General features: G+C 36.8%; 1 protein-coding gene across 1 annotated transcript in view; it reads right to left on the reverse strand.

The window, feature by feature from the left end:
- The window catches only part of LOC126116362 (protocadherin-like wing polarity protein stan), a 365,097-nt gene that overhangs the window by 39,419 nt on the left and 310,593 nt on the right, over positions 1-15,085 (reverse strand). The window contains exons 39-41 of the mRNA XM_049915035.1: positions 11,821-11,967; positions 1,666-1,899; positions 1,280-1,483 (exon numbers count right to left, since the gene is read on the reverse strand). Coding sequence (XP_049770992.1) covers positions 1,280-1,483; positions 1,666-1,899; positions 11,821-11,967 — 585 coding nt within the window. The remainder of the gene's footprint in view (positions 1-1,279; positions 1,484-1,665; positions 1,900-11,820; positions 11,968-15,085) is intronic.

Raw genomic sequence — 15,085 nt, forward strand, 5'->3', positions numbered from 1 at the left:
TTTAACCAGGTCTCATCTCCTTAATTTTCTACTTTTCAGCAATTTCTTCAGTTTTAATCTGCAGTTCATAACCAATACATTGTGTCAGAGTCACATTTGCCCCTGGAAATGTCTTACAATTTAAAATTTGGTTTCAAATTTCTCTTACCTTTATATAACAAATATGAAACATTTCAGTATCTCCACTTCTCTTCTCTGTACACAACCTTTTTTACGATTCCTGAACCAAGCACTAGTGATGATTAAGTTATGCTTTGTGCGAAATTCTACCAGAGGGCTTCCTCTTTCATTCCTCCTCCCCCCCCCCCCCCCCCCAGTCCATATTCACCTACAATTTTTCATTCTCTTCCTTCCCCTATTATTGAATTTCAGTCTCTCATCACAATTAAATTTTCATCTCCCTTAACTATCTGACTAATTTCTTTCATCTCATCATACATTTCTTCAATCTCTTCATCATCTGTGGAGCTAGTTGGCATATAAACTTGTATTACTGTCATGGGTGTTGGCTTTGTGTCTATCTTGGTTAGGATAATACATTCACTATGTTGTTCACAGTAACTTACCCACGTTCCTATTTTCTTATTCATTATTAAATGTAATCCTACGTTACCCCTACTTGATTTTGTATTTATAGCCCAGTATTCACCTGACCAGATGTCCTGTTCCTCTGGCCACTGAACTTCACTAATTCCTACTCTATCTAACTTCAACCTACCCATTTCTCTTTTTAAATTTCCTAACCTACCTGTTCAATTAAGAGATCTAACATTCAACGCACCAATCTGTAGAATGGCAATTTTGTTTCTCCTGATGACGATATCACCCCGAGTAGCCCCACTTGGAGATCCAAATGGGGACTAGTTTATCTCAAGAATTTTTTACCTAAGAAGATGCTATTATCATTTAACTATACAATAGAGCTGCAAGCCCACAGGAAAAATTACGCTGTAGTTTCCCATTCAAAGTACCAGCATAGCAAGGCCATCTTGGTTGATGTTGGAACGTCAGATCAGCCAACCATACTGTTGCCCCCGCAACTATTGAAAAATCTGCTGCCTCACTTCAGGAACCACATGTTTATCTGACCTCTCAAAAGATACCCCTCCATTGTGATTGCACCTATGGTACAGCTATAAAGGAATCACACACATAAAAAATAGAATTGTCTGCCTGTTCAGTACAATGTAAGTTTCCTGTTGAAACAAATGAAAGGTCTTTTGCAGTTACTTGGAAATTCTGAGTGAGCTAGAGAAGGCTATTGCTTGCCAGAACATACCTGTATAGGGAAAAAGGTACTTGTCACCTAGATGCAACTTCTCCTCCGTTTCAGAGCACTGGTCTACATCGTGAAAATTTTCTTCTGATGCTACCATTTTGTGCAGTTGGACTGAATCTGGATGTGGCAATGGATTGGGCGATGAAGTTTCATTGTCTGAGGGGGTTGCTGACCACTGGTTTGTTTGCAGGCCAGAATCCACCACTAAACATAAAACAAGCAAGAAATTACTAACTTAAGAAATTACTTAAATGTTGGAATATGAACTAATTTCATAGGGGAATATCCTCACAAATGATTTTGTACTTAATTTTGGAACCAATGAGTTATTATGAGAGTTGCAAAGCATATTAGAAAGCCTTAAACTAACTCAAATTTAAGCTTACTGTTATTAGGAAGATATGCCTCTGGAAGCTGGCTAGACCAATGAGGAGCATACATGGGTTTTATGTTAGGAAAAAGCTGACTGTTGTTTATTATATTTAGTGTTGGAGGGGACTGCATTGTCCCTCTGTTAAAATTGGTGTTATTCCCACGATTCATTGCTGGAGAAGCTCTTGCACTTCCAGCATCTTCACAAATGTTAGGCAAATAACCTGTTTTGCCAACAGTAGACACCCCTGAAAAAAAAATTAGAAATTAGAAAAATAGCAACACTGCCTATTTCCAATTTTTACAAGCAATTTTATAACAATTTTTGAAAAACATTAGATTATGTTCTTCTTTGAGGCACTCCTCCTCATTTTGATATACTGTTTCATATTTTACTCTGTATAGAGTGATTCCTTTTATCAGTTTACACTACTGAATAGCTGGATGACCATCATACAAAAGAAGGAGCTTCTTTTAAAGCAGAAGTCTTCCTGTGGAAGAGTGTTAAATATAAGCACAAAAATAGAACTGCATCAGGATGGGATTCTCATGAAGTAAATCTGACAATTAAAACTTGCTGAAGGTTTATTGTGGTATTCAGAGGCCAAAAATGACTACTTTTGCTAATACATTAGTGATTGCTATCACATCTTTACAGGAACTCTTTTACAACGATTCTGAACGCTCATTCAGGGATCCTATAGTCAAAAAATATTAATAATCGAGCATGGTACTGATGTTATAGGCTGACATGAATGTCATGATTACTACCCTTAACAAAAGTAATGGCTGTGATAACAAATTTCCTGACCAAAATACAGGGTGGTTATAACCAAACTTTCACTGCTAGAGCCAGAATAGATGGGAAATTATTTACATAAGAATAACCAATTTTATAGGAATGATATTCAGATTGTGTGCTGCATGATTTGTGTTCTCAGTAGTGTTAGTGACATGACTTGCTGTAACATGTAACACCCATCCACATAGGTGATTTCATCTATGGACACCCGGACCTCTTGGTCGGCAACACTAATTCATGTTTTGTTAAGCATCTCTTCAAAGTGCACGGATGAAAAGTTCTTTCTCAATGTAGATTCATTTTGAATTGGAAGTGTTATGTACTCTTCCAAGAACTGTTTGAAGTGTGGCTTCCTTAGCTTTTCCAATGGGGCATTGCAAGACACCATCATCTCGTACAAGTCCTTGAAGAATGACTGCATGATTCAAAATGGATCTGTCTGCTCAAATAATAGCGTTTGACGTCATTTTCAACACTTCTCTTCACACAACTGCTGTATCTGAATTATTTAGGAAGTGCTGCATTGTTGATAGGTATACAAACAAAAGATACAGAGCTTAGCTAGCTTTCGGAATGCACTTCCTAAAAGCTTGAAAAAGGAAGTGCATTCTGAAAGCTAGCCAAGCTCTGTACTTTTTGTTTGTATACCTATCGACAATGCAGGACTTCTGAATTTTGGTAAGTCATCTCCTTTACTCCTAAATTCAACCAGAACTTTCCATACATTATTAAACTGTTTTATTTGTAAATATTACGGTGTTGTTGCACATTATAGTGCTTTTATGCAGTAACTTCAACTTCACACAGTTTACAAAATAACATTTCCTCATCAGTGTTGAAGAACTTCTCTCTAAAATCATGAACAAAACCTCACAAATTCATTCTGTTAGAGCACTTTATTTTTGGCATGCTGAACCAGACAGAGTTCGTACTCAAACTGAATAGTGTGACCACAAGTGTGATGTTTATTACATAGGAAGCCCCTCTGTTGGCTTCAAGTGTGTTTTGTCGGCCCTGGACAATACCTTATGTCAGCCAACTAATGTGTTACGCTGTTTGTCTACTACAGTACTGATAAATAAAACTTTGTAATAGTTGCTGTGTATGATTGTGACAATATCTCCTGACCCACTGTCATGTGAGTAATGTTTTCGTGTAATTTGGTCTTGTGTCAAGAAAAAACAAATATATGCCTTTTTGGCAAAAGCTGGTTGAAATATGACCTGTTACTAAAAACGTGTAAATATGACTTCATATCCATAGTAAAAATAGATTTTTCTACACTATGATACCTGGATTTGTGCATAAATTGTTGTAAATTCAACTTAAAAGTTCAGGAAAAAAGTATGATTTGTCATTAAAATCCGGGCCTACTTATTATATATTGTCTAGTTCAAAGTTTCAAGCTTTCATATTGAAGTTCCAGCACCATACTTATAGTAACGAGCTGAAAAAATCTGCAATAAGTTGCCAACCCTCACTTGATGCTGAACAACAGACATTTTGATCAATTCACTCTTCAGTATGTGATAGTAGTTAATGTTGTTAAATGTTTAGTGTAACGGGACTGGTCAGAGGTTAGTTAGCCACATTTTGGGTTTTATCAGCTGAAAAAAGGATAATAAATTAATTGTGCAATGCATAATTGTTATGTTTCATGCCCAAAAGGATTTTTTTTTAAATTTTGGTAATGTCATGTTTTAAGGTGTCAAGGGAGACTTTAGTTGCTATGGTGTAGTGAACCAGGGCACGGAGAGGTGAGTGGTCTCCACAATGAGCACAAAGCCTGTCACTGGTGGAAAGGTAGCAAGGAAGGCTCAAAAAGCATGTTCTTAAATTAATTATGAAGTAGTTACAATGTTAAATTTAATAATTAAAAAGAGAGGAAATGTAGACTCTAATCTAAAATAATAAATACAGAATGTTAACTGTTTTCTGAGCCATGTGAAGGCAAAATATATAAAAGAAACAGAAGGCCAAAAACACTAGCCAATGGGAGTGTCCCTTGGTGAGGAAACGCTCGATGGAAGCAACACTTTTGTCACTGCTAATGACTGAACTGCTTTGGAAGTGCAGGTTAAAGTGATAGCTGCACATTACAACATGAGTGACCTGGGAATATGTCAAACACTCCAGAGGTCTGCTAACACTCATCTCGGCCTCAGTAAATACAATCCAGCCCTCTGCCACCATCTACCAATATTGTTGAAACGTCAGCTGTCATTTTGGAAGACTCCAGCCAGAAACATGAGCAAAATCTGCTTGTGCCATACAGACTCTTCAGGGAAGAGTCCCATCCATAAGCTGTCAGCCATTGGTTGCAACATAACTTTCTATCACTTGGAAATGGGCAGTAGCTTCAGAGACTTACTGGGACATCAATTAATAGTGACCAGCATCAGTGTAACACATTGGTTCAAATGTGTTTTGTTAATTGATGGGATAGAGTGCTCAGAATTGGATCCTTGAACTGCTAACTTTGATTTCAATGAAGTCTTAAATATTCCTAACACTGAATTCAAATACTTTTTCATGGAAATTTGCTTAGGGCACAATAGAGGAGCAGCAGAACACAGCCGGATGTCACTGCACTAAGAGCTGCATCATCAAGATTGCAAAAGTAGTGGCCATTCATATGACCTACAACTGTAGCCATGTCCTTTGACTGGTATGATTCAGTTTCTGATGAGGTGTGTTTCTGGAGCTGTCAGAGCTCTTACTAATCTCTCTCTCCTAATCAGTACTAATGTAAAATCCATTAGAAGCTATGAGTAGTATTGACTATTAGTGCCTAAGTTGTGTCAGACTCCTTCTGTGGAGTAGGACTGTTATTCCAGCATTGTCATTCTGGCATTTTCCTCATAGAGCTATTGAGGAGAGCGAGAAATGGCTATTTTGTATGTAAGAATTAATGTGTCGACAGCAGCAAAAAGGGCAAAAGAAAAATTGTGGTACCTTTTAATTTGTGTGTTTACAGCCACATACAGATGGGTGAAGCATGTAGGCAGACTTTGTTTTCATAGGCAGCAGCTGTGAATTGCAATGTGTGTGACAAATGTGCCAGTGTATGAAAATGAACAGATGTTTAAATATACTGAAAAACTAGGAGATCAGAACCAAATCAGTTAGGTAGCTAATAGGATCCTGATTAGTAAACCACAGACACTTTAACATGGTTCAAACACACAACATTTCAGTGAACGGGGTGATGCAACACTTGCTTCACTAACAGAATAATGATTTCAGAAGAATAGGAAGCTAGTTAGTTAGTTAGTTACATGTTCCCTGGATCATTTTGCACGATAGATCATAATGTTGTGAAATGAGTGAATTTACATTCACATCAGAAATTAATTTGTACATACAGCTAGATTCTGAACATTCCTAAGCTTTTCTTATTTTCTTTATTTACAAAGAGAAAAAAGATGTACAGGCATTAGTAATTCCTATCCACCACATTTTACACATTACTGTAATAGAAATTCTTCAACAGAATAGAAAGAATTGTCAAGAAGAAACTTTCTCAGTTTATTATCAAATTGTACTTTGCTGTCCGTCAGACATTTTATGTCACTGGGTAAGTGATCAAAAATGTTTGTTGCAGCATTGTGCACGCCTTTTTGGGCTGAAGACAACCTTGGTGTGGAGTAATGAATATCATTATTCCTTCTGGTTTTATGATTATGTACTGCATTGTTCCTTTTGAAGTGGATTATTTACAACAAACTTAACGAGGGAATAAATGTAATGTGAAGCAGTAGTCAGAATGCCCAACTCCTTCAACGGATGTCTACAAGATGATCACGGGTGAGCACCACACATTATTCTTACAGCACATTTTTGTGCCATGAAGACTTTCTTTCTTAAAGATGAGTTACCCCAGAACTATTACATATGACACTAGTGAATGAAAATATGCAAAATATGTCTACTTACTGATTTGTTTCTCCCCAAGAATTGCGATGGTTCTAAGCACAAATATCGCTGAACTAAGTTGTTGTTATTTCCTCACCATGTGTTACACTTATCACTAGATAGGCGGAACTAAATATGTTGTGTCTTTTTAAAATTGGGGGTGAGACCATTTGCAGAAAAACAGTCAATTATATTTTTACCATTCATTCTGTTTCTGTACAACATGCTTGGATTGATTACAGTACTAGTGTCACCAGCAAAAAGAATTAATTCTGTTTGTTGTATACTAGATGGAACATCATTTACATATATGAGGAACAGTAGTGGTCCCAAGATTCAGCCTTGGGGAACACCATATACGAATTCTCCCCCAGTCAGAATTATGTCCCTGAACTTTATTGCTTGAATTACTAAGTACAACTTTCTGCATTGTTTGGTTAGATACAACATTACCCATTGGTTGGCTACGAATCTCATAAAAAAGCTATTTATCTAGGAGAATACTGTGATCCACACAGTCAAATGCCTTAGAGGGTCACAGAAAATAGCAACCAGTACTATTTTATTATTTAATGCTTGTAAAATGTGGTGAGTGAATGTGTAAATGGCATTCTCAGTAGAGCAACCCTTCTGAAACCCAAACTATGATTTTATAAGAACACTACTGTTGCGAAGGTGAGACACTATTCTAGAATACATCACCTTGCCAAAAGTTTTTGAAACAGGTTGGTAGTTACTGACATGTCTCTTATCACGTTTCTGAAAGTGTGTTTAACAGCAGCATATCAGAGTCTCTCTGGAAAAAATCCCTTGAGTTGGTGATGCATTACACAGGCACAAATTTTTAGTACCATCAAAAACAGATAAGTTTTTATTTTTGAGAAAATGTATAATTTTCCTAATTTCAGAAGTTGTTGATACATTCATATGATTGAATTTTATAAAGGTTACATTTTCAACATACTGTATGACTTTGCTCTTGAACTGACTGTCCCTATGTTTTCTACTATATTTAAGAACTGATTATGAAATGCATTTGATACGTGAGACTCATTATTTATAGCCCTTCCAGTCAGTTCAATAGTGATGTTGTCTTGTTCTGTGACTGGTGTCCTGTCTTCCATTTCACAACATTTCATATAGCCTTAAGTCTGTTGTCGAAAGTACTGATTTCTGACATTATGTGTATGTTGCTTCATCTTTTAATAAACTTTCTTATCAATTTTGAGTAGTTCTGTAGTGTGCAAGTATGAGAGGATCCTTACTCATTCTTGCCAAAAGATACATTTCACTTTTCCTTTCACGAGATACTTTAATAACTCTTGTGATCCTTGCTTTTTTTTTTACATGGCTGTTTAGCATCCTTTCTGATTAGCTTATGGAGAAAGCTGGAGCACCCATCACAAATGAATATCTTCAGTAGATACTTAGAAATTTTAAGTACTGTGGCTGGTAGAAGCCCCTTGTTAGAGGTAAACATAAGACAGGTACAGGACAGGTTTGGAAAGTAAGTACCATTTTGGAAAAAAAATCATAAAAACATTTTAACAACCAAAATTTATTTTTACAAGAAAGAGCATTTCTTAAAAAATTTTCCCACATAGTTGCCACCATTGATCAGGCATCTGTCATAATGGGAACCAACTTTTCTATGCACTCTTCACAGAAAGATGCTGCCAGTGAAGACAGCCACAGGTGAGCACTGGTTTTTGTATCGTCATAGCTGAATTGTTCAATACAGTTTTGAGTAACACACAAAATGGTGATGTGCATTATCATGAAGCTACAAAAGGGCTTACCTGAGCGTTCCATGCCTTCAGTTTGAATTGAGTGCCGAAGTTTTTTCAATGTTTCACATTATCATACTGCATTGATCGTTTTACTTTTGAGAAGGAACTCAACAAACAGAATGTCCTACCTGTCCCTGAACACATTGCACATGATTTTCTGTGCAAACAGTGTTGTTTTAAATTTTTGTTTTTTTGGAGGATTATGAATGGTCACAATTCTGTTTAAGAATTCATCTCCCCAGCACTGTATCACACAAGAAATGTCAAATCAAAACTAAAAAAAAGGATAATAATGCAATCCCATTATATCTGCACCATTACACTTCACGTATCATTGTACTGACAGTAGGCACCTCAATGAAAATTAGTTCATAGCAATACAATGTAAAAATTTGAAAGGAAACTCAGTTAAATACCTTGTCGACAGAAGAGGGGAAAGCTAGATAGTTTATGGAATGCTGAAAATTGCAACTCTGAAATAAGGTTAGAACCTAAGGGCTTGTCAACAGAAAAATGAAAACTGCAGATAAGACTACATTAAAATTACAAGGGATGAAATATATAAAGGTGATATATATATTTAAGTAATAGATACAGAGAAATAATTAAAATTTACATGCATCTCTGAGAGCGAATGTAATAGAGCGACAATTTTAATCCATCAAAAGATTTGTTGGAGATTAACAGATGTTTCTGGGCTGAAATTTCAGACTTCCTTGAATCAATTTTAGTTGTATATGAAAGCAAGCTTTTCTTTCCTCGTGTTCATGGCCACAAATAAAATAAAAATTTGACATATCACTCATTTCTTCAGTTTCACAAGGAACCAGTTTGACAGGGAACCAGCAACTTTATTAAATTCCTTAGAGGGTTTATTAAAGATTTTGTCAACAGTTGCAGTGTTTATATTAGGCAAATGGTTTTGAACCTTACAGTTACACTTTCAAACCTGGCCTATTGAGGCTGCACTGACAGAAGAGTTTAATTTTGAACTGGTGTGAGGCATGTGTGGGTTGTGGCATTCATTCTGCAAACATTTCTAAAGTATGTGTTGACAATTTGATGTTTATTATTAAGATCAGGCACTGTCAGTGCAGCCTCAGTTGGCCCGGCTTGAAAATGAGCCTGTAACATTTGAAACTAGTCACCTAATATAAATACAGCAACTGTTTACAGACTCATTAATAAAAGCTTTAATGATATCACTCATTTGCAAACATTCTGGATTCACCTAGAACCGATAATCAGATACATGCAAAACTGCATATTTTATATTTTTCTCAGAATAATATTTTAACTTAAGACTACTGCTGTAGCAGAGAACTTAAAACATTTTATCATAAGACAACTCTCACTGATAAACCACTAACTATATATACAGTGTGTATGACTTATCTTTCAGGCTATGTTAAACTATGGCTGAAATCAAGGCATAAGAGGCACACAATGTCACAGAACTGATATAACTTTTCTGCCTCAATAAACAAACTGACAGGGCCATTAAGTTCTTTAATACTGTCTCTGATCACAACATAAAAAAAAAAGGTAAAAGGCGGTCAGACCTTTCCACAATAAATGAAACGTTTACAGTGTCAACAGTAGGCAGTTAATTCGTACCTGGTGACTCGACTTTGATCAAAAGTATTAAATATTGCAGGCCCATTACCATAACAAGTCCTGTCATACCACTGCTGCAAAAGGATATCAATATCCTGCTAGATAGGGTTATTTATAGTGACTCACAATGTAAATAATTTCTTGTTTGATCCAACATAACAAGTAATACGGCTGCAGGAGCACTATAAAAGATGTCCATAAGTAACCATTCTCAAAATATATCTACATCTATACTCCTGGTGGTGTGTACTTTGTGTACCCCCGTCCCAGTGCCCTCCCCCCACCTTTCCTGTTCCAGCTATAAATGGTTCACAGGAAGAAAGATTACTGGTAAGCTTCCATGTGAGCTCAACTCTTTCTCATTACATCTTCACAGACATTTTGTGAGCTATATGTACAAGGAAGTAATATGTTTGTTGCCTTTCCTAGGAACATACAGACTCAGAAATTTAACAGCAAACAACACTGTGATGCAGAATGCCTCTCTTTCAGAGTCTGCCACTGGAGCTGATTGATCGCCTCTGCTACACTTTCACGATTACTAAAAGAATCTGTAACAAAATGTGCTGCACTTCTTTGGATCTCCTCTAATTTCTCTGTCAATCCTATCTGGTATGTATGGAGACCATACTGATGAGAAACATGCAAGAATTGCATGAATGAGGGTTTTGTAAGTTATCTCCTTTGTTGATGGACTACATTACCTAAAGATTCTTCCAGTGAATCTGACATCTGCCTTTCCTGTGATTAGTTGTATGCAGTCATTCCACTTTAAATCGCTCTGTACACACACTTTTAGATATTTTATGGAAGTAATTGCTTCCACTGATTGTTCTGCAATCATGTAGTATACAATAATTGGTCTGTCTGTCTACGTATACACAATACATTATTTATCTAAAAAGAAAGACGATGAGACTTACCAAACAAAAGCGCTGGCAGGTCGATAGACACACAAACAAACACACACATACACACAAAATTCAAGCTTTCGCAACAAACGGTTGCTTCGTCAGGAAAGAGGGAAGGAGAGGGAAAGACGAAAGGATGTGGGTTTTAAGGGAGAGGGTAAGGAGTCATTCCAATCCCGGGAGCGGAAAGACTTACCTTAGGGGGAAAAAAGGACAGGTATACACTCGCACACACACACATATCCATCCGCATATACACAGACACAAGCAGACATTTGTCAAATGTCTGCTTGTGTCTGTGTATATGCGGATGGATATGTGTGTGTGTGCGAGTGTATACCTGTCCTTTTTTCCCCCTAAGGTAAGTCTTTCCGCTCCCGGGATTGGAATGACTCCTTACCCTCTCCCTTAAAACCCACATCCTTTCGTCTTTCCCTCTCCTTCCCTCTTTCCTGACGAAGCAACCGTTTGTTGCGAAAGCTTGAATTTTGTGTGTATGTGTGTGTTTGTTTGTGTGTCTATCGACCTGCCAGCGCTTTTGTTTGGTAAGCCTCATCATCTTTCTTTTTAGATACATTTTTTTCCACGTGGAATGTTTCCCTCTATTATATCAATACATTATTTGTAAGATATATGACTTTTTCCATTTCTTAGCTTTCCTGGGAAGTTATGTTTTTTTTTTTTTTTTTATTGTATTACTATTCTTTTGGACTGACAAAAGTGTAATCTATTTCCACACGTAAAGCTCTCTAGTGAACTAAGTTCTTCTCCCTGATTGATTGTATGCATAAAATAAAACACATTACAAAGTAATTAAAAATCACTCAGGGACTGCTCACTTATGCCTATCAACATTTGTAAAATCAGACCACCTGAAACTAGGAAGATAAGAATCTCTGTTACTCTCTAAGTATAATTTGCAGCATCAATTCAGCTTCACACCATGAGCTCATCATTTGAATGATATGTATTGCGCAATATTATTAAAATTAATTTCTCTATTCTCTATTACTGAAGATAACATGTACATCTATATTCTTCTATTCTCTAATTTCATAATACTCATGTTGCCTTAATGCACTTAGAAAAAAATTCTATTTGTTTTTGTTCAATGAAAGTCTCATTTGAACTAACCAACATCACGGTGTTGCTGCCTGCTGGAAGATTCCTCTTCATCACTGCTATGGCTTGAAGCCAATTCCAGACTGCGGCCATCTACTGATACTTCTGACTCTGAATCCGATTCTCGATGACGTTCTCTAACAGGACTTTCTTCCAAAACTGGAAAACCAAGTAGCAGGCATCATATTAGTGGAAAGACTCAAACTTTTCATGTTTTACATCTGAAGAAAATGGTATGGAATTAGTATCTATAGACGGCCATTCTCTTCAACTTGCAGATACAAAATATATATATAAGAAAATTAGATTCCTACAACTACCGTACGCTTGTAGATATGGGTTACTAATACAGTCTTTACAAGTAGTACTTCTCAAATACTAGTTAAAGATGTTAGGATACATTAATACCAAGTATTCACAGTTTCACCAGTTTTCAAGGATAAATACTGGCAACAAAGTACCACATAGAACTGGCTACTTTCCTGAGAGGAGGGACCAGTACTAGATATAACATTTTCCAAAGGGAAAAAGCACAAGTTCTGAGGCTCTTTATGATCTAACAACTTGGAGGTCAAATATGATCATCATATAACAGTAAGAAGAAAAAGGCACATTGCTAAGCGATCTACATCTACATGCATAACCTGTGAATCATTGCTTAGGTGCAGGGCAACAGAGATTTGTCGAAATACCACTTATAAGGGTGTCTTCCCATTCCCTACACATTGGAGTGTTGGAAGAATGGCCAAAAAATAAATGCCTCTGTGTGCACTGTAATTGGAGTAATATTGTCTTAGCTGTCCCTACAGGACTGGTAGTATACTTCTAGATTCCTCACTTAATACTAGTTCTTGGAGCTTAGTACGCAGGCTTTTGCAGAATAATGTTGTAGCAGTAGTAGTTGTCCATCTTCAAGTGTCAGCCACGTCTGGCTTTTCAGAACTTCTGTAACACTCGCCTATTGGCCAGACAAACCTGTGGCCACTTGTGCTACCCTTCTTTACATACATTCAACACCTCCTGTTAATCCTATCTGGTATAGGTCCAACACATTTGTGTAATATTTTAGAATGACTTGCAAAAGTGTTTTGTAAACAATTTCCTCTCCCAGTCTCCTACCAATGACCTAAAATCTTCCAATTGCTGTTGATTATGGGTTTACGAAGACTACACAGGTTTTTAGTCTCCCAGCACTCCCCAGGACAGAAGCAGTGTACCCCATTTGTCTGCATCTAGAATAAATTCTATATGCAAGTGTAAGAAAGTGTTTTAAATGTTTGCAAAACACATATCTGAAATAGAATGTGGTTACCAGACCACTATTCGCCTCATGGGATGTGGGAAACAACCTAAAAATCACATTCAAGCTGGCTAGCACACCAGCCCTCATGATCTGTCACATGGATTCGAATCGAGGCATGAGCATCTCTCCATCCTGGAAGCAGACACTTTAATGTGTATAGCTATCAGGTAGGTTCTTCCAGCTCTTTTATCTACAACTGTGCCTATAAGATCTTTCTATTTCATATGCCCACAAAATGTTACACTAGGTATTTGTGTTGGGTAACAGATTCTCTATGTGATTCATCTATACAGTAGTCACATAATACTACAGTAAAACTTATTTTGTATGTTTTTCACTTATACAATTTTTTTTCTTCCCCCTTTGTGTCCTGGCAAAATATCCACAGTGTGCACAAGTTATGATGCAGTGTTTCAGAGTGGATTGCTGGGAAGTGGATTGGTAAGGCTGATGTTAGACTATAATAAAATTTGATAAGGAACTTCGTCAAAGTTAGGCATTGGTCAGTCAGGTTGGCTGCACAAGTTTAAGGTAAGATATGGCATCAGCTGTCAAAATGTATGTGGCGAAAGCAAAAGTGTCGATCTTGAGACAGTGCGAGATTGGAAGGAAACGTGTTTGAAAGAACTGACATCCCAATATGCTCCTAAAAACATTTTCAGTGCGGATCCTAAAAACATTTTCAGTGTGGATGAGGGGCTTGTTTTACAACGTAATGCTGGACCGCATAATGGCATTTAAAGGTGAGAACTGCAATGGAGGAAAACAAAGTAAACAATGTGTAACAATGCTGCTATGTGCTAACAGTGATGGGAGTGAGAAGCTCCCCCTACTTATGATTGGGAAATTTGCCAAGTCCCATTGTTTCAAGAACATTGTCACGTTACCCACAAAATACACTAGTATCAAGAAATTATGGATTATGACAAAAGTTTTTGAAAGCTGGTTTTGAAGTATCAATGCGAAAATGGATGCAGCAGGCCGGAAGATTTTATTGTTCATACACAGGTGTGCAACACATCCTCCCCTTACTTCCTGTTTGAGAAATGTGACTGTGGAGTTCTTTCCACAAGTGAGCTCAACCACTTGACCTTGGAGTAATACATAATTTCAAGTTGAATTATCACAAAATGCTCGTGCAGCAAGTCATCAGGTGTGTAAACATTGAAAAAAGGAAGAAATTAAAATAAACATTTTACAGATAAGATTTTTACTTGCCATTAATTTCATGTTGTGCTGCCAGAGCCAGAGAACACTTCAAGAAATTATTAATGAATTTGTTTCTTCCGATAGGCAATGCACTACATTGCAGCTTCATGGCACAGAGTTTCAGACGATACCATTCGTAACTGTTTCCGAAACACCAGATTTAGAAATGAAGTCCACGATCATGGTGGAAATGATCATACTGACGATATTTCACCTAATGATGAAGACTGGAATCGACTTGAAAAGCAGGCATCATTTGAGGATTACGTGAATGCTGATGAAAACCTCGTCACTACAGAACCCATGACTATCGCTGAGATAGTTCAATGTGCATTGCGGGACCTGGACGAGCAAGAAACTGATGATGAGGATGATAGATGATACAGAAGAGCCTCAGCATTCCTCTGTGATGTTTAACGATGCAGTAAATGTGTTAGAAATAATTAAACAATTTGTGACACACCACAATGTTTCTGACGAAATAATGACAGAGTTATAGCGTTTTGAGGATACAGTGTTCGCTATTGCCGCATCAAAGAAAAAACACAGAAAAATTACGGACTTTTTTACGAAATGACATTCTCTTCTGTGTAGAGGTTTACAGTTTTTTTTTATATCTTTGTTAAGTATGATACCTTGTAAGCCTATATAACATTTTGTAGAATGTAACTTTTTATTTACAGAATTTTTAATTTGTGTTTACCAATTAATTTGATAGTATGGTGCTATATTTCATATATACATTTTTCACACTTATACCCTTTT

This window comes from Schistocerca cancellata, chromosome 1, assembly GCF_023864275.1.
Source record: "Schistocerca cancellata isolate TAMUIC-IGC-003103 chromosome 1, iqSchCanc2.1, whole genome shotgun sequence".
Classification (NCBI taxonomy): Eukaryota; Metazoa; Arthropoda; class Insecta; order Orthoptera; family Acrididae; genus Schistocerca; species Schistocerca cancellata.